The 18,293-nt window shown below is 31.7% G+C and overlaps 6 protein-coding genes across 9 annotated transcripts; 3 read left to right on the top strand and 3 right to left on the bottom strand.

Annotated features, from left to right (window-relative positions):
- Nucleotides 1–98: 98 nt before the first annotated feature.
- Nucleotides 99–2,532, bottom strand: LOC128395416 (RNA polymerase I-specific transcription initiation factor RRN3-like). Its single transcript, XM_053355842.1, has 2 exons — nucleotides 2,108–2,532; nucleotides 99–1,817 (listed from the first exon to the last, which is right to left on the bottom strand). The coding sequence occupies exon 2, from the start codon at nucleotides 1,799–1,801 to the stop codon at nucleotides 203–205; it is 1,599 nt and encodes a 532-aa protein (XP_053211817.1). The 5' UTR covers nucleotides 1,802–1,817; nucleotides 2,108–2,532; the 3' UTR covers nucleotides 99–202.
- A 28-nt stretch (nucleotides 2,533–2,560) lies between these two features.
- LOC128395418 (spliceosome-associated protein CWC27 homolog) lies at nucleotides 2,561–6,372 on the top strand. The gene is made up of 5 exons (XM_053355846.1): nucleotides 2,561–2,735; nucleotides 2,946–3,123; nucleotides 3,225–3,993; nucleotides 4,060–4,243; nucleotides 5,088–6,372. The coding sequence occupies exons 1-5, from the start codon at nucleotides 2,694–2,696 to the stop codon at nucleotides 5,358–5,360; spliced, it is 1,446 nt and encodes a 481-aa protein (XP_053211821.1). The 5' UTR covers nucleotides 2,561–2,693; the 3' UTR covers nucleotides 5,361–6,372.
- A 796-nt stretch (nucleotides 6,373–7,168) lies between these two features.
- LOC128395420 (uncharacterized) lies at nucleotides 7,169–9,421 on the top strand. Its single transcript, XM_053355849.1, has one exon. It carries the CDS (start codon nucleotides 7,632–7,634, stop codon nucleotides 8,991–8,993), a length of 1,362 nt encoding a protein of 453 aa, XP_053211824.1. The 5' UTR covers nucleotides 7,169–7,631; the 3' UTR covers nucleotides 8,994–9,421.
- An 864-nt stretch (nucleotides 9,422–10,285) lies between these two features.
- LOC128395422 (uncharacterized) lies at nucleotides 10,286–11,647 on the bottom strand. The gene is made up of 2 exons (XM_053355854.1): nucleotides 10,926–11,647; nucleotides 10,286–10,834 (listed from the first exon to the last, which is right to left on the bottom strand). Exons 1-2 carry the CDS (start codon nucleotides 11,112–11,114, stop codon nucleotides 10,532–10,534), a joined length of 492 nt encoding a protein of 163 aa, XP_053211829.1. The 5' UTR covers nucleotides 11,115–11,647; the 3' UTR covers nucleotides 10,286–10,531.
- A 205-nt stretch (nucleotides 11,648–11,852) lies between these two features.
- On the top strand, nucleotides 11,853–14,207 carry LOC128395415 (ankyrin repeat and LEM domain-containing protein 1-like). The gene is made up of 2 exons (XM_053355841.1): nucleotides 11,853–12,089; nucleotides 12,257–14,207. Exons 1-2 carry the CDS (start codon nucleotides 12,049–12,051, stop codon nucleotides 13,938–13,940), a joined length of 1,725 nt encoding a protein of 574 aa, XP_053211816.1. The 5' UTR covers nucleotides 11,853–12,048; the 3' UTR covers nucleotides 13,941–14,207.
- On the bottom strand, nucleotides 14,178–17,664 carry LOC128395421 (dual specificity mitogen-activated protein kinase kinase 1-like). Of its 4 annotated transcripts, none has more exons than XM_053355853.1 (8): nucleotides 17,326–17,664; nucleotides 16,347–16,447; nucleotides 15,951–16,155; nucleotides 15,675–15,821; nucleotides 15,463–15,592; nucleotides 15,237–15,361; nucleotides 14,689–15,102; nucleotides 14,178–14,584 (listed from the first exon to the last, which is right to left on the bottom strand). In XM_053355853.1, the coding sequence occupies exons 2-8, from the start codon at nucleotides 16,433–16,435 to the stop codon at nucleotides 14,420–14,422; spliced, it is 1,275 nt and encodes a 424-aa protein (XP_053211828.1). In that variant the 5' UTR covers nucleotides 16,436–16,447; nucleotides 17,326–17,664; the 3' UTR covers nucleotides 14,178–14,419. The 4 variants fall into 4 exon arrangements, with proteins under 4 accessions (XP_053211828.1, XP_053211826.1, XP_053211827.1 ...); XM_053355851.1 differs by having other exon boundaries at nucleotides 15,951–16,173; nucleotides 17,326–17,662; XM_053355852.1 differs by lacking the exon at nucleotides 17,326–17,664 and adding an exon at nucleotides 16,653–16,899.
- Nucleotides 17,665–18,293: the final 629 nt, after the last annotated feature.

Raw genomic sequence — 18,293 nt, forward strand, 5'->3', positions numbered from 1 at the left:
TTTTCTCAGAAAATGAAAATATGTTAACAAAAGTAAACAAAAAATTTTGAGCGCGATTTTCAAATTATCTCGAATAAAAATTAATTTCAATCAACTAATCCGAATTTACCATTTTTTTTATTAGACACAAATAAATAATTGACATAATGTTTACAGAGTTTCATTTGGTTTGATTGTTTCGATTTCAATTGATTGGGATTGTTTAATAACAAAGGATCGAATCAAATTTAGGTGATGCTAATTGAAAGGTGAAACTATTAAAGGGAAAATAATAACACAGAGAATGATTGAAAAACGATGATACATCTAATCCTAATCTGATATTTTTATCAATCACATGGGAACAAAGAGCTATTTGATAATCTCTCGAAATTTCAACAAATTGTTCAACTATTGTTGGTAAACAATAGAGAAGTGGATTCAATTTGGTTCCAATTAAACCTTGTAAATTGAGTAATCTAAGTGATTTCAATTGGATCATATTAAATTCACTGATTTTACAAGAGATGAGGTAAAAAATTGATTGGGTAACAGAGTAGAAAAGTTTATGTTGATCTGGATTATAATTTAGATCAATGGTAATATCATTGTTACAATCAGAATAATCTAATGACCAATTAACAGCATTTTCCAGGAAAGAGACAACTTGATCTGTAGTAATGTAATTTGATTCAACCATCATCGATGCTAGAATACAAACTGACCTCGAATCGAGTGAACCTTTTTCAGAAGATTTAATTGTTTCATACCAAAGTTTGGATAAGGTTCTTTCACAAAGATCCTCAGAGAAACTTGACCAATAGACCATAGCAAAAGGTAAATTAATCAATGAATCAATGTTAATCACTTGAGTGGTGAAAATGTATAACAATGAGCCAATTGTTACCTCTGCTTTACTTGAATCATATGTTAGGCTATCAGGATGAAGGATAGAATTCAATTTTGACAATAAAAGGTCAAATCCAGTGTCAAATATATTATAACATTTGATTGCTAATTCAATATTAGCATTGTTATTATCATTTGTTGTCGACATTGTTGTTGTTGTTGTTGTTGTGGTTGTACCAGAATCGGTGGTACCGTCAATGGCTAAGCTTTCAGCAGCTCTTTGGGAAGACATTTCCAACCAAATTAGTTTGTCAATGATTAAGTTAAGAATTGATTGGGTATCGGAAAGATAATCAATGGAATCAATTACATTGGTCAAATATGCAACATAACAATGAACAGTTGACGTTATATAATGAGGGAAACTGGTCTTGAATGTATTGGATATTAACAGGGAAGCTGATGGATATGTTTCAACCAATTCTTTTAGGAAAATGTGACAACGTTGAAATATTTGAGATTCATTGTAACTTAATTGTGATCCTTCCTTATCCTCACCTTGGAATATTTTTAGAACAATATTCTTTATTATAGATTGGATGAAAATAGGCGAGATGGTAATCATATCACTAAGAATATCCAATAGAATGGAAACAATTGGAATACCATTTGTATCGGTGAAGATGAAATTTCTCCAAGGTAAGATGTATAATATTTGTCCAAATTGAGTTGATCGTCGCCATTTAATTAAAATCAATGGAAGATTATGTGAAATGATGGTTAAATTGTCCACAAGTTCATTTAGCTTTTCATTTGTGGTAGAAAACATTAGAATGTCTTTCAATGTGGTTAAACGAGAGGTAATCTCAGTTTCGGTTAGCACTTTATCATTATCACCTAATAGATCAGTTAAAGATGGTAAAACCGATGATTGGGCCTTGGCTTTTGCTTTCAAATTTCGTAAATAATTCATGGTTAATTGTGATTAACTGGGGAGAACATTTAAATTGAAACAAAAAAGAGAAGAGAAAAATTATTAAAGGTAAACAATTTTAACCGAAACAAGAAATTGAGACAACGTGGTGAGAATTTACTTCCAAATCTTCAATGGCGTCTGCTCAGAAAAAAGAATAGAATAAAAAGAAAATTCTTTTCTCTTTTCAGGTAAATTCACTGATTCATCAACATTCTTAATTATCTCAATTTCTCAATGAATGAGTTGATTGTTTGATAAATTGTTCTAAGAAATGAGAAAAAAAAAGCGAAACGGTTAACTTACCTTTCTTTGTTTTCGATGGATTAACATTTGTTTACTAAGATTTTTGTTGAAACTGTAAATTGGGTTGAATTTATTGTTGATTGTCGGTTAACTGGTTCCCATTAATTGTAACAATTTAAAAACGAAATCAGGGGATTAAATTAAATTAAGTTGGTAGGGTAACAGAAATGAAATGTTATTAATCAAATATCAAGGTTGATCTGTTGAAGATTATGTTTGTATCAATACAACAAGAGTCAACACTTTTCCTTGGATTAATTAAATTTTATTTTCTTTAACTTCACACTTTGATTGAGATCTTCAAATTTTCCACAAATTGATAAATCTTAATCTTGAAGAGACTAATTTGAATTAATTACGATGAAGAAATTTAATAACAATCACGAGTTGAATGAACATGTTAATCAATTCAATTCAACTTCTTGTTTACTGTTGCCTTGGTTTCCATCAGCTGTTTGGGTTATGAGAGTTGCGGTTTTCTGTTGATCATTTTTTGTTCATTCTAATTGTTGAATTAACAATTTATTTTAATTGTTCACATTTTAAGATAAATTATTTAATCAATTTAACGTTAAATTAAGTGACAATGAGTAATATTTATATTAAAGAACCAGCAACTAATGGAAAGGTAAGAAAAGTGTTAATATTTTTTTTTCAATTTTTTCTTTTCTGTTTTTCAAATTTTGTTTTTCTAAACTTAAATCTTATGGTTTAGGTTTTCTCGTTGATTGTGACAATTTATTTAATCTAGTTTGACACTTTGATTGTTGTAAAGGTTGACAAATTGTTTACTTTCTGTTTGTATCTTGATTGTGATGTGATTTCTTTTTGTTATCAGGTTATATTGAAAACGACATTAGGTGATTTTGATTGTGAATTATGGTCTCGAGAAGCACCAAAAGCGAGTCGGAATTTCATCCAATTGTGTATGGAGGGTTATTATGATGGTACAATTTTCCACCGGGTACTTAAAGGATTTATCGCTCAAGGAGGTGACCCAACGGGAACTGGTTTCGGTAAATTGATAACCTTAAACTGAAAATATAAAAAAGTGGAAAATTTGAATGTGTAATTTTGTTTTGGTTTTTGTTTTCTCTTATGTGTTTGTATTGATTAGGAGGAGAATCGGTTTATGGTGAACCATTTAAAGATGAATTCCATTCACGATTACGATTTGTTCGTCGGGGACTTTTGGCCATGGCAAATTCAGAGAAAGATTCAAATGGGTCACAATTTTTTTTCACTCTTGGCGCTTGTCCTGAACTTCAGGATAAACACACGATATTTGGTAAAGTTGTTGGAAACACCGTTTACAATATGATCAAATTTGACGATCTTCAGATTGACCAGAACGATAGGCCATTGTATCCACCCAAAATTCATTCAACGGAAATAGTTTTCAATCCTTTTGATGATATTAAACCTCGTAAACGGGAAATCAAGAAGGTTGACAGAAAACCGGAAAAACCGAAAATAAAAGGAACCAAAGATTTTAAATTACTTTCATTTGGTGATGAAGCCGAAGAGGAAGAGGAAGCAGTCGATGAAGTGATTAAGGCATTTAAAAGCAAGAGTAAAAGCAGCCACGATTTACTGGATGATCCAAAGTTAAGCTCAATACCTGCCGTTGATCCTTCACTTGTTGCCATCAACAATAAACGTTTAAAAGGTGATGTAAAGGATAAGTTAATGGACGAAGATGATGCCAAAGGAGATTCAGATGAAAATGATAGCGAAACAAATAGAAAGAGGAAAATCGATGTCGCCTCAACAATTAGAACCAAATTCATTTCGAAAAGTAATCCGTTCGGTGAAGGAACATCGAAAGATTTTCTAGACGATCCATTGCTAGATGAAGACCCGATGAACGATAAACAATCAAGATTGTGAGTAATTAATTCAATCAATTAATTTTAGATAATCTAATCTTTGTGTCAACTTTAATTTTCCAGAGAGAAACTTAAAAGTGAATCGAAAGAATTGAGAAAATCTCTTGCCAAGAAAAAGCCAGAACCAGAGATTAAATCAATTAAATCGGAAAAGAAAACAGATCCATCGATTGCCAATCTAATGAACGAAATAGTAAAATTAAAAACTGACCTGAAAAATCAAAAGACCAAAAAATCCGACACCGAGGTGAGTTTTATATTCAATTCTATTGGAATTACGAGATTTCCCTCTAATCCCATTAATCTCCCGCTCCTCGTTCATAATCTAAATTGATTGCACTACAATCAAGATTATCTCTCATATTGTCCACTAACTTAATCCATATAATTACGTTGATTTATCTCTTCTCATTAATAGTTATCACTTAAATTGTGTCTATTCGTTTAATCAAAAGCTTGACCAAACGATTTGATCTTCAAAGTAAATATTAGGCTTTAGAAGATTAAAACTCCATAATGGTCAAAGTTAATCCCTCATTTACATAATCATCTCAGGTCAAAAACTTTTTTTTCCAATGAAAACAATTTAGATTTAACAATCAATCGTTGTTTTTATTTATCGATAATCAAATTGAATCAACAATTGACCAGAAATTTAAAAACAAACTCAAAGACAATAATATCTCAATTCTAATCCCGGATATGATAATAAGATAAACTTTTTCTCAACAGTTATTGATAAATGATAGAAAAATTTATTCACAGAATCCAATCAATTTTATCAATCAGTTGATTCCAATTACTATCGATTTCGATTAATCCAAGTGAACCGATTTGATTAATGAGTAACAATTTATCTTAAACCGATATCTAGACACACGTTAAGATTGATTAGTTAAATTTAATTTCTCCAATATTTAACTAATTTACAAGTCTAGGAAAAAAAAACATCACTTCCTTAATCTTATTTCCGGACTTATGAATTACCAATTAAAATTTATCTCATTCCAATCAACTAATTACAAGCAAAACGACAAGTACAATTTGACTAATTACAATGATAATTATTAATAATCTGAATTTACTTTTAGGTTTTATTTGAAAAGTTCAAAGCAAAACTCAAGTCAACTCAACCCACTGGTGATAAAGATGGTGGCGGTGAATCAACAACAACAATTAAATTGTTTAGCCATAAAATGATCAGTGAAGAGTCTGAACCTGTCCTGGCAAAAGACGCTAATCTAATTAAAGAAGCCGATTGGTATGATATTTATGACCCGAGGCATCCAGTCAATAAACGGAGACGTGAACAGGGTAATGAATCAACAGGAACAATTAAAAAATCCAACAATCATAAGAGTTAACAACAGACAATAATCAACATAATCGCCATGAAAATGGGGCCAAGAAACAACAATAAGCAAGTCAACACATCAGCAACTTAATGATTATTACTAAAATGATTCAGTTCAAGTTTGATGATGAACATTAAAATCAAAGATCATGGAAACATTTTCACCACCGAGCGGAATCAATGAAGTTACAATTTATCTTCTCAAAGGGCATCATCATCATCATCATCGTACCAGAAGAAGGAGGAAAAAGTGAAAAAAGGATGAGTAGAGAGGTGGAAGAAGGAGGAGAAACATGATGATAATCACTCCCATCATCATGATCACCTCCCCGGAAGATGATGATGAACATAAATTGTGAGCAAATGATTCGGATTATACCTGGAAGATTTTGCCTGTTTTCCTGAGATAAGGTTGAAAAGGAAGCCTGAAAAAGTGAGATAACCTCAATGGATCAATGATTTAAGGGACATGCTTATTACGAAAATATAACTATTTGATTGTTATTACCAAATGCACAGTAATCAATTGATTAATTGTCTAACCAATTGATCTAAATCAATTGGCTATTTCCTTCCAGTCAAAAATTATGGTTAACTAACAAATCTAAACTAAATCTAAATCAGATAGATTTCAGATTTCCTCACAAGTTATATTTTCATCTCTTGTATTCTTAATTATATATTAATACTTTTTTTTCTTCTTCTATTTAATCATAACAATCAACTAATTCTCAACAAAATGAAACATTCACTTTAAACTTTTTTTATACCCAAATGAAATTAAGATTATCCTTAATTTTTCAAATTATCCAACCGATAAACATTTTCTCATAATCAACAACAATCAAACACTGAATTAAATTTGAATAAATTACTATTCTAATAACTGATTATGATGATAATCAACAAGGAAAACATAATAATAACAATCAATTTCCTCCCTTGTAATCATCCCTTAGGTAAACAAATTGAGAAAATTGGAAACGAGCTCATCTCAGAAATTAAAAGTTACTAATCTTTAATCATCACAATGATAATAATTAACTGATTAAAAGATTATCAATGATTTGATGATCATCTTCTTATTGATCAACATTATTGGTGAGAAAATGAAAAGGTTTGGAAAACAATTTCATCTCAATAATCAACAAGACAATTTAAAAAAAAAATCTCACACAATCAGATTAACAGAAAACGTGATAATCAACAGTTGATGGTAAATTGTTATTCAACAAATCATATCAATATTATCATTATCTAGTTAACAGATTATCCTCTGGTACTTATAATATTTTTCATCTTCATCCAACAATTTATTTTAATCATCTCCCAACAATTGATTAACGTTAGGGGATTAACATTGTATCCAAATGTAAACAATTGTGACAATGTTTTTTATTTTCATATCACCAGTTGAATTATCATGTTGATTGTTTTTTAAACATCGTCAATATTATGATTATAGTTAAATAATTGGCTTTCAATTGATAAAAAATATTATCAATGAAAAAGGATGCGGAGTTATCACCATCATCATAATCTATTCATTGATGCAAAGGTATTATTATTATGAACGCGTGTCAATTGATGATGATCATCATCATGTTGACGATTATGATGATTGATAAAAAAAGATGATCATTCTAAACAATTGATTGTTATATTTATCATCTTTTATCATCATTTTCATCTCTCTCTTTTTCTCACCTTTTTAATGTTGATATTTTATTTTCTCTTTCACTCCTCATCTTTTCATCATCTTTTCAATTTTTTCTCTCTCTTCATCTCCATCTCTCTCTCTCTCTCTCTCTCTCTTTTCATCTTTCTCTCCCCATACACACTCGATGAGAATATAATTCTAACCTATAAGAAGATATTACAATAGAACTACTTTCTCATTGGTCGATCTTCCCATTGGATTTAATATGATAGGTTAATTTTCCTCATCTTCTTTATCATCCTCATCCTCGGAAGATAAACTGTTTCCTCTCTTCCCGTAAATTCATCTTTTGATTTTTCATCTTTTTAATCCAAGATTGAAAATCTTTTTCTAAAATCAGTGGATTGACTTTTCTTTCTTCATCTAATTGTTTCATCTTCTCGTCGATTCAATAATCTTAATCGTCTTCGAATTTCAAGTTCATTCCATTCAAATTCGTGACTTCGCTGAATTTTCACAGTCTCACATTGTATTTAAATGTCGTTTCTTTCAACAACTTTCATTTCACATCTTAAGTGACAAAGTGAATCAACTCAAGTTACGATCAAATTGGTTGTCAAAATGATCGGAAGTGGACTGACCTCGATTAAGCATCGTAAAGATAAACAATTAACAGAAAAATCAACAACATTATTCAAAGAAATGCCCAAAGATTCATTGAGTAGCCTTAAAATAATCAAAATCGAAACATCAACTTTAAATGAGACATTTTCGAAAAGTTTAACCAAAAAATTTTCATCAAATTCACCAAAATCAACCTCACTATCCTCATCACCTTCGACCTCACCCCAACCCAGTACAGTAATAACATCCATCCAGGTATCACCTAATGATCACCACAATCAACGATCTCAGTGCTATATTACTACTTACACACCATATCGAGATCTAATCAGGACCAATGTGATCAATATGGAGTCACCTTTAGATACAACAACAACAACACCGAAAAGGTCAATTAAATGTTCACCCACCGGGGAACAAAGTGTCACCTCAATATCTTCATCTTCACCATCACCTTCCCTGATTGGGACAGTTTCCTCTTCATCTTCAGGTGTAACTAAAACCTCGAGAAACGGACGTTCGGGAAGTAAGAAAAATGGCCGATGGACATTTACCAATTGTCGAGAGCGACAAAGACAACAGAATGTAAATGAAGCGTTTCAAGAATTACGAGCTAAGATCCCGACACAGCCTGTGGACAAGAAATTGTCGAAATGTTCAATATTAACTCGAGCCATTGAGTATATAAAATTGTTAAATGGAATCCTGGAAAAGATGGATGATGATGAGGAAGATGAAGATGAAGATAATGATCAAGATGAAAATTGTGCTTTTTCAGGGATTAGAAAACGATCTCGATATTGTTCATCAAATGAAGTTGCAGTTAATTCAGTTCATTGTAAATCATCCTCTCGAAATTCAGTAATTACTTCATCTTCATCATCTTCAATCCATGATTATGAGAGTGATGGTGCTGGTGGGGGCGAGGAAATGTTAGAAGATGAAGTGGACGAAAAGGAAGATAAAAGTTCTAATAACCATCGAACTCGAAAAAAGAAAGAGAAAAAAGTTTCATCTCGAATCTCATCTTGTTCATCTAATAACAACCGTCCATTGGAAACCAATGTTTCAATCACTCGAGTCAATACAAACTTAAAAGGCTCACAAACTTTTAACCAAATCAACGAAAGACTTAATTGTTCACCGATTGTAACAAGATCTTCAACAATTAACCGTCGACAGCGATCATTTTGCCAAGAAAATCTTTGCGATGGATTAAGTCAAGATTCACAGGAAACCTTAAGATCATCTGAAGATAAGATGATAATGGATGATGTTAGTATTGTATCTTACGAATTTGATTCATCCGGTGAGCAAAGTATTTCGTCAACAGTTAGCAGTCCATCTGATTCAGATTAGAACATTTTAGAACAAAAAGAACAAAAAATATTCTTTTCTTTTCTTCTCATTCTCCATCTTCATCCTCGTCCTTATCTCCATCATCATCATCTCTCTCTCTCTCTCTCTCTCTTTCTATTGGTTCTAATAATCAATTAGTAATTTCTTGAGAAAGAGATTAAATTGTCATAACAATTTAGAATCGATATTGTGACAGGTCAATCAACTGTTAACAGTTAATTAGTCTTTACGATTAACTAAATGTGACAATTTACTTTGGGTGTAAACACAATTAACGAATCACTAATTGTATCATATTCTTAATGTAAAAGATTGTATCAACTTCTTGATTGTCTTTGTATTAAATATCTAGTGATTGAAGAAAATTGTTCACTAATTAACAGCAATTAAAGGCAATTATTTTAATCATCTTAATCTATCAATTGATTAACAATTAACTCCTTTCGGTTTGCATAGATGACCAATTGAAATGATCAAGTAAAATGTTATTAGAAACTAAAATTTATCAAATATCAAGAGCGAAAATGTTAACAGTTAATTTACTTGACAATTAACATTAATTGTAGTCCATTAAATCAATTAATTGTTTGTTTACATGAGAAAATCTTAAACTTGTTTAAATTGTTACATTTACATCCATAAAATTTGTTGTAAATGATTAACTTTAATTTAGTATAATAATCATAACAATCAACATGGTGATAAAAATAAATTACTTGATTCACAAGGAGATTAACAATTACTAAATCAATGAATTAATTAAATGACCATGAATTTAGATGATGAGAAATTAACTAATGTGATTAACTAATGACAACAATATGAGAAAATTTATTCCAAACAATTAAAAGTTCATTTGATTTCCGTTGGCCTTTCGGGCTATCGAAAGATTAACTTCTCAAGTGACCCTTGATAGCGACGTTTTTTTTTTAATTCAATTCACCTTAATGTTGATTGTCAAATTGATTCATTGATTTGTGTGTTAATCAAATCATGAAATCAACAATTAATCCATTTATAAGGCTTGATTATCGTCTTCTCATCAATCAGATAATCACTCGAGATGAAAATCCATTGACTGGTCACACGTTTGTCTTTTATGTGACATCGATCGGGATTGTGGCCTTTAAGGTACAATGAGAAGGTTGTGTTAAGGTTGATGGTTAGAGGAAGAAATCATTTACCCGGAAATTAATTGTAACACACAATTAATTAATTTCCAAACGATTAACACAATCGAAAGTGATGATAAAGATAATCAACTAGAAGTGAATTCTCCCATAAAAATTGACGGATTAACAAATTGTTCTGATTATTTGTAAGATAATAGGAAGAAAATATTATCAATGAAAGAGAAAAATATTTATTGATTAACTCATAAATCTTTAATCATATTTTGATAGTTCTACAATCAACCGATTGATTGTGACAATTAACTATTAGAAAGTTGTCGGAATAAGTTGATGAGATTAGTGAACATTTTTTTTTGTATTGTTAATGAGCTCTAATTGTAATTATGGTTAGAGGATTGAGAACAATTAAGAAATTTTTTTCCAAAGTTTATCCAGTTTGAGAATTAAGTTTTCTATGAAGGGAATTTTCAGATTAACTTGACGCTTTTTCCGTTTTCCGGCAGCGGCGGGGAAAAATATCGATAACATGTAGATGAAAATTGGAACCAGTGGCATCATGATTGCACCGAATGCGAGGAGGGTCAAGAGTGGAAGGGCAACCACCGCGATCAGAACCAAGGGGTCGATGAAACCAAGAGAGAGGAAACTTTTCTCACTGGGAAGAAAACTTTTGGCAGGACCCGGAGGGTGTTGAATTGGCGGTGGATACTGATGGTGGAGAGAGAGAGAGAGGGAGGGAGTGGGAAATGAATATGAATCAATTAGATAACAAGGAGAACAATTTAATAATCATAATTACCTGACCACCAGGGAAGTGATAAGGAAATAGGATGACCCCACTTCCGGGAGCATCTTTGGTAAACTCAGGAGGCTTGAAAGCAATATCATCGTGATTTTGAGCGGCGGGTGCGATGGTATCGGTTAAATTACCCACCGAGTGTTGAATTGATGTTAACAGTGATAGAAACAAGTAAATTAATTTGTACATTTAATCAACGAGAATTGATTTCCCATGTCATCAATTATTGGATAAACTAAAGTTTCACTTAATCACAACAAGTTACAAATTGCAACTGATTGACAATCAGCTAATTGTTAAGCCTTTAAATAGTGTTACTTTTGATTCCATGGAGATGTAATTTAATTGTTGGAACATTAATTTCTTGGCAAACTTTAATCATTAACTGTGTGTGGGTCAGTTAATTGTTCCTGTTGGTTTATTCTGGTTAATTGTTTCAATCCTTTGATCCGGTTATATGATAAAATCTTTTCTACTTAATTGTAACAATTTACAAAATTATTTCCACTAATTGTTAATTTTTCTTTCGCTACAATTGTAAACATTTAATCTGAAATTTTTGGTTAACTACTCCACCCGAAAACTTAATTGTAACAATTGCAAATCAGTTTGAGTGTAACAATTAACTCACAACCGCTGACAAATTTGAACCTTAAACCTACGGAAGTTAATTGTTTACATTATTTCAACGATTTAATTAGGTTAATTGTTAACACAAATTATGACTATCCAATCAATTCCATTAATTGTTAGATGAGAAAAAAAAAGAAATTGATTCCAATTCAAATTATCCGGTTTTCCTATTTAAGTTTTTCTCATCGCCTTGACAATCAATTTATCTAAACAATCAATGATGAAATCTATTGATATAAATGTGTCAAGTTAACTATCAAATTACTAATTGTCTCCTAAAAGAAACAAACAATTAAGTTTAATTAACTAAATTTCTTTTAAAAATTTTCTTCCTCGTCTCTGATTGGCTGTTTTTCGTTTGAATGATTTTCCGTTAAAGTGAATTTTGTTTACAAACATCAAGAGAGTTGACTGAATGTTGGCTGATTGTTTTTAATTAATTTCTATATTTTTCTCATGTTAATCAATTAACTGGCTGATTAAATCAACTATGGACTATCTCAAGGAGTGTATTGAACAGAATAGAATAGAGTAAGTAAACAATTTAATTCTAATTTAACGATTTTCTATTTGTGTTTCTCTATAAGAGAAGCTTTTTTTTTCTTTTTTTCTTTTTCTCTTTATTATAATTGTGATTTAGAATTTTTTTTTGTCCATTGTCAATTTATTCTAATTTGTTGCTTTTTTTCTCTACTCAGTATAATCTCTGATTTTATTAGAAATCTAAGCGACATCAACGCTGTTTTAATCCATGAAGATGACTGCAATTTGAATTTACTTCATTTTGTTACTGCCGTTGACTCAATCAACCGAGATGATGTAATTAAATTAATTTTAACCGTTGATGAGCTTGATATCAATAAACACAGTGGACCAGGAAATGATTATTTCACCGCCGCTCATATAGCCGCTTGTTTCGGCTATACAACCACCCTGAAAGTGCTCCTCGAAAATGGTGCCGATCCCTATTTGTTGGACAAGGAAAACAACACAGTTTGGGACATTGCCGCTTTCCGAAACAATTACAATTGTATTCTCGTTCTTGAGAGTGAAATTAGTAAACCTGAGCCCTCACCAAGGAAACAGATCGATGAATCCATTTACTTTTCCTTGGTTAATATTAAATTGGAAGATGATGATGATGATGATAGTAAAGAAAAAGGTGATGAAACAATTAAATCATCAGATGATAGTGAACAATCAGTAGTCTGTGTTAAAGCGGTGGAAAATCATGTTATAAACAAAGTGGAAGAAAAATTATGCCAAAGGTCACCTGCAACTCCACGATCTGCACCAATCAAACCATTTACACCTCGGAAACTTTTACAAGGCCAAAGTCCACTCAGAGATTGTCCGTCTAAAAAGACTCCAAGTAAAGATAGTCCAGCAAAAGGAGGAGATACCCCAACGAAGAAAAGTCCACCACGGAAAATTGTACCAAGGAAAAGTCCACCGAGAAAAGAGCGGAAACCAAAAATTACTAAGAAACAAGTGGACAGTTTAAATGACACAATTTACACGGATGAAGATTTCAATGTAACATTAATTGAATCATGTGATTCAGCATTGGAACCAATTGATCCCCTGTTACAACAATTAACTGATCAAGAAGTTCGACAACAATTAATGGGATTAGGTCAATCTCCTGGACCAATTAATGATACCACTCGAAATGCTTACCTTAGGAAGCTGAAAATACTTAAATCGGCCTCAGTTGTAACCAACTCACCGGCTAAACCTAAACAACTTCAACCATTATCACCATTGTCACCATTGTCACCATTTAAACCTTTACCAGCATATTCACCTTACATCAATGCAATTTTACTTAATCGTTTTAAATTTAAGGAATCAAAAAAATTGGAAGAAGAGTTTGTTGAAAAATTTTTTTCTAATCCAATTGGACCGACCGATTTTTTCGTTTATTTACTTCTTGACCCTCGGAAATATTGTCCATCACAACCATCGAATAACAAAATTGACAATAATCCATTCGTTAGATTCATCAAATCAATCTTTTATATCGGTAAAGGTAAAAACAACCGACCTTATATGCACCTTTACGAAGCCGCTGCACCCGCTAAGAACAACAAGCCGATAAGTGCAAAAGTTAAACTAATCCAAGAGATTTGGGACCAAGGATTAGGGGTCATTTCTCTTCATATCGTGATTGCCATGTCTTCCAATGAAGCTTATGCACGGGAATCATTAATGATCGATGCAATCGGAATTAATAAGTTAACTAATATTCGATCGGGACAGCAAAAGATTAATTGGCCTGAGGCGAGAAGAATGACTCTTGGAACTCATTTTATCTACAATGCTTACGCAAATGTTAAAACTAATGGCGTAAGACAAATTCGACGAGTAAATATTAGATGAATTAAATCATCTTCTCAAATTAGTCCAGAGCTTATTCCATATGGAATCATTGAGAAATTTATCATTTGACTTTAAGAACAAAGAACAATTTTCTTTTCTTTTTTTCCATTTTATCACTCATCTTATTTTCCATCGAATCTTTTTTTTTCCATATAAGATCTCATCTTTCTCATTTGTTTTAATTTTTTTCACCAGAAAAAAAATCTTACTTTTTATAAATAAATATTAGAGTCGAAATGAAATAAAAGTGATCTTATTTGAAGTCAACAAGAAGGTTATGGCTGTAAAGGAATAAATTTTTCGGTGAAAGAGATAGAGAAAGGAAAGAGTAAAGAGTTTTGAGAAAAATTTTCGCAGATAGAATGATGAAAAGGATGTAACTAATTAAGAAACTGAAAGAATAAGCAAAGACAGATAATGATAAAAAGTGTGAAGACAGAAAGAGAGATAAAGATCAATTAAATCGAGTAGGATCACAATTATACATTAGTCGCTGTTGAGGCTGACGCAGTTGAGGCAGTCGTCGAAGCCGCTGTGACCGTTGAAGTTTTGGTTGGTGTTGATGGTTCCAATTTCATCACTTGGCAAACCCACCGGGCAAAATCAAGATCCTCACTTTCAGCTTTCTTAGTATAAGGATGATTCTGATGAGGTAAAAAAAAGAGAGCAGATAAATAAAACAATATAATAACAATCATCGATATGTAATTTAGTATTGAACCAATTGATCTCAAATTAAAATACTAACCATTAACGTTTTGAGATCAGGTCTTTCTACTGGATTCTTTTTGAGACAACTATCAACCAAATCTTTGAATTCAGAGGAAAATATTCCCGCCGGTATTGTTGGTTGTGGTTCATTAACAATGTAATCTAATAATTCAAAGATAGATAAACGTGGACAATCTCCGGCTCCCGAATTTGAGGCTGAATTTTGACTAAAGCTAGCCGGACGCGTCTTAGAATTGGGGCTAACTGGGGTTTTGGCATCGTTTGAGTTATCCTGTGGCTCAGGTTGATATTGAGAACCAAAGATTGCCTTAAGCTCTTTGACATCTGGAGGAGGAACAGGATATCGACCGATAGCCATTTCAACAAGAGATAATCCAAGGCTCCATATATCAGATTGAATGGTATAGTGGGTACCTTGTAATCTCTCCGGCTGATAAATGAGGGAGAAGACAAAATTTTAAGGTGAGACAGGAAAATAAAGGTTCAGTTACGAGAGCTGTCAAAATACACAGTTATATCAAGAGAGTGTACACTCTGATATAATCTAAAGAAATGATATCTTACCGACATATAAGATCGAGTACCAACAAAAGAGTTTGCCATGGAGTCGATAAGTTGTCCACTGACACCAAAATCACATATTTTAATCTCTCCTCTGGAATTTACAAGAATGTTGGAAGGCTTGACATCTATGGAGTAAAAATAGAGGGAGAATAAAAGTTGTGAGCATGGTTAGTCAAATATACGAAAAAGGTAAACGTATCAACTATGGAGATCATATGATTTTTACCTCTATGCATAATTTGATGTTTCTCTCTTAGATAGTTGAGTCCTTTGAGCACAGCAATAGTAACCTTACCAAGTACCTGTTCGGGTATTCGTCCAGCTTTTTTGAGAACCAAATCAAGGGAAGCACCATCCTGAATGATAATAAGAATTAAGATTAATATATATATTGTACGACAATCTGAATAAACAATTAAAACAGTTGAAGGTAATTACCATATACTCCATGCAAATATTAATCTCCCCATCACTGTAAAATGCACCATAAAATCCAACAATATGAGGGGAATTACATTCATGAAGAACTTTTAATTCTCGAATGATTTGATTGCGAATGGCAGGTTTAACTTCAAGATGAATGAGCTGGTTAATTGGATCAAAGTAATAATGATAAAGAATTTAAAGATGAGATGACAATAAAAATGAAAGTGAAAATGTAAACATGAAGAAGAGTGAATAGTAATAGTAATTACAAATACAAGATGAACCAACCTTTCGAGCCATAATAAGACCGGATGGTCGATGTAGAACTTTGGTAACAACACCTCCATTACCAGCACCTAATTCACCAAGATATTCAAAATCTTCTCCCGTAAGCTCACCAACCTTTTGCTTTTGGGTTAAAAAGGTTTCCAATCGTTGCCTTTGTTGATCATCTAAATCAAGGCCTTCAAGTGTCTTGTGAAGAGCTTCAATACTAGTGTCCAATGGTTTCCTGGTAAAGAAAAAAGATTCAACCAGAATAAATAAGAGAAATTAGATAAAAGATAACAACAACAAAAAAACGAGAAGAAGATGGAAATTCTCTTCAATTCTTCAAAGAGAATTTAAAAGAAAGAGAAAATTCCAAATGGAACCAGAAAAAAAACACTGTCTTTAATACTCAACTCATTTTGGTCCTGACTGGAATCACCTGAATCTATTGATCCAGGAGGAAGTTTAAGGTTAAGCTTATTTTTACTCGGATTTCGACTCATCGGAACTGTGGACTGTTGTGATGGAGATAATTGGAAAGAACAAAAAAGAGATTATTAAAAAAAGATATAATTAGTAAAGAGAATAGAAGAGAAAAACGAAAAGAGAATTCAAATCAAAACAATAACAACACATATGAGAGGAAAAGAAGAAGAAGAGAGAAAGAGAAACAGAGACAGACAGAGAAAAAGAGAAGAAAAAGTGAAGCTTTTTATTTACAATGAGAATGTAAAAGATGAAGAAGTAAAAACAGAAGAGAATAAATTAATTGGACTTGATGGACAATCGATGCACTGGTCACAATTAACTAATTAAACTAAAAGATGATTAAAAGACTCAATCAAATTGGGAACCGAACAAGTTAAAAAACACCAAGGGTAATGAGAGATGATGCATAAGATGAAGATGATGAATAAATGTTGACACAAGTGGAATTCACTCTCTTTCTTTTTCTCTTCTCTTTGTGATTTTCTTTCTTCTTCTCTTACTCTTTTTTTTTTCTTTTCTCTTTTATTCTCTTTTCTCTCTTTTTTCCCCTTTTTTCTTCTTCTTCTTTTTCTTCAATATTCTCTTTGTATGTACAATCATTTTCTATTCTTTTTCTTTTCTACTTTATATTCTTTTTTTCTTTTTTCTTCCATTTTTTCTCTGTTGTGTTCCATCCACTGTCCATTTCTCTTGACGTTGATCCATAAAAGAATATGACACAATTGAACAAATTAAAAGAACAAAGTGACAAAGAGAAGGATTAACAACATGGATTAAAGAGATTGAGAGAAAATGGAAAAACGATTGACTTGAAACAATTTTTTTCCAATTTTTTTCCCAATTGAAACAACCGGTGATTAGAATTTCATTTTGTTTGTGTTTTTAATTCAATTTACATAATTACCTTGATGATGGAGATGATTAAGGTTAAGATGATGATGAATTTGTGATTAAAATGATTACTGATTAATCATAGAGTTGATTAGTTGTCTTTTTCCTTGTGATCACAATTTGGATTTGGCTTTTGGATTTTACTCCAAATGTGTTGATGTTTTTATCCAATTTTGAAGAAAAGGATTAACACTAAGTGATTATCTCAATATGTGATTATCTGTTTCACAATTAAATTTAATCTACATGAAGATGGTGAACTAAGGGAGATATAAAACACAATGAGAATAAATAGTAAATAATAGAAAGAGAAAGAGAGTTAATGTTATGTTTGTCGACAGAGAGAAAGAAAGTAAATGGAACAAGTTGAATTGTTTTCACCTAAAAGGATGTTAAGGGTTAGGTAAAGGAAGAAGAAAGTTCAATGTAAAAAAAAAGAAGAGAAAAGAACATTTTCTCTTTCATGTTCTCTTTCTATTTTATCTTCATGGAGAAAGTAAAATAGACAGAAAGGTCAATAGGAGTAGAGGAAATTGAATGAATCGTTTGGATGAATGAATGAATTTGAGACACAGAGAAACATTTTCGAGGAAGAGGTCGATCGATGTGTCTACAATCTTAACGATCATCATCATCTTCTTCATCTTCTTCATCCTCATCCTCAGAATCATGATAATCCAAAGATGGAAGAAAAGTTTTTTAGGTCATCACCTTCATCTCCATCCTCATCTTCATCTTCATCTTCATCTCCATCCTCGAATCCAACCTTTCATTCATTAATCACTGATTGATTGTTTTCTCATCTTCTTCTTGTTACCTTCATCGTATTTGGTTAATTGTTGCTGATTAATTGATTCTTTGGAGATGATTAACTGAATAACCGATGCTAATTGTTGACAAAAATGATAACTGTTAATATTTTTTTTTCTTCTTCTTCTTCTTCCAATCCAATTAAATTTATTTCTAAATCAAATACAATCA

Source organism: Panonychus citri, unplaced genomic scaffold, assembly GCF_014898815.1.
Source record: "Panonychus citri isolate SS breed McGregor unplaced genomic scaffold, ASM1489881v1 Contig00141, whole genome shotgun sequence".
Lineage (NCBI taxonomy): Eukaryota > Metazoa > Arthropoda > Arachnida > Trombidiformes > Tetranychidae > Panonychus > Panonychus citri.

Excerpts from the sequence above, each read along its gene's own strand:
- LOC128395418 (XM_053355846.1), top strand. The coding sequence starts at position 2,694 with ATGAGTAATATTTATATTAAAGAACCAGCAACTAATGGAAAG. Across the intron at positions 3,124-3,224 it reads CCCAACGGGAACTGGTTTCG|GAGGAGAATCGGTTTATGGT; the intron begins GTAAATTGATAA and ends TGTATTGATTAG. Across the intron at positions 4,244-5,087 it reads CCAAAAAATCCGACACCGAG|GTTTTATTTGAAAAGTTCAA; the intron begins GTGAGTTTTATA and ends ATTTACTTTTAG.
- LOC128395422 (XM_053355854.1), bottom strand. The coding sequence starts at position 11,114 with ATGTACAAATTAATTTACTTGTTTCTATCACTGTTAACATCAATTCAA. Across the intron at positions 10,835-10,925 it reads ATCACTTCCCTGGTGGTCAG|TATCCACCGCCAATTCAACA; the intron begins GTAATTATGATT and ends CTCCACCATCAG.
- LOC128395415 (XM_053355841.1), top strand. The coding sequence starts at position 12,049 with ATGGACTATCTCAAGGAGTGTATTGAACAGAATAGAATAGA. Across the intron at positions 12,090-12,256 it reads ATTGAACAGAATAGAATAGA|TATAATCTCTGATTTTATTA; the intron begins GTAAGTAAACAA and ends TTCTCTACTCAG.
- LOC128395421 (XM_053355851.1), bottom strand. The coding sequence starts at position 16,435 with ATGAGTCGAAATCCGAGTAAAAATAAGCTTAACCTTAAACTTCCTCCT. Across the intron at positions 15,822-15,950 it reads GTCTTATTATGGCTCGAAAG|CTCATTCATCTTGAAGTTAA; the intron begins GTTGGTTCATCT and ends CCAATTAACCAG. Across the intron at positions 15,593-15,674 it reads ATATTTGCATGGAGTATATG|GATGGTGCTTCCCTTGATTT; the intron begins GTAATTACCTTC and ends ATTATCATTCAG.
- LOC128395420 (XM_053355849.1), top strand. The coding sequence starts at position 7,632 with ATGATCGGAAGTGGACTGACCTCGATTAAGCATCGTAAAGATAAACAA.
- LOC128395416 (XM_053355842.1), bottom strand. The coding sequence starts at position 1,801 with ATGAATTATTTACGAAATTTGAAAGCAAAAGCCAAGGCCCAATCATCG.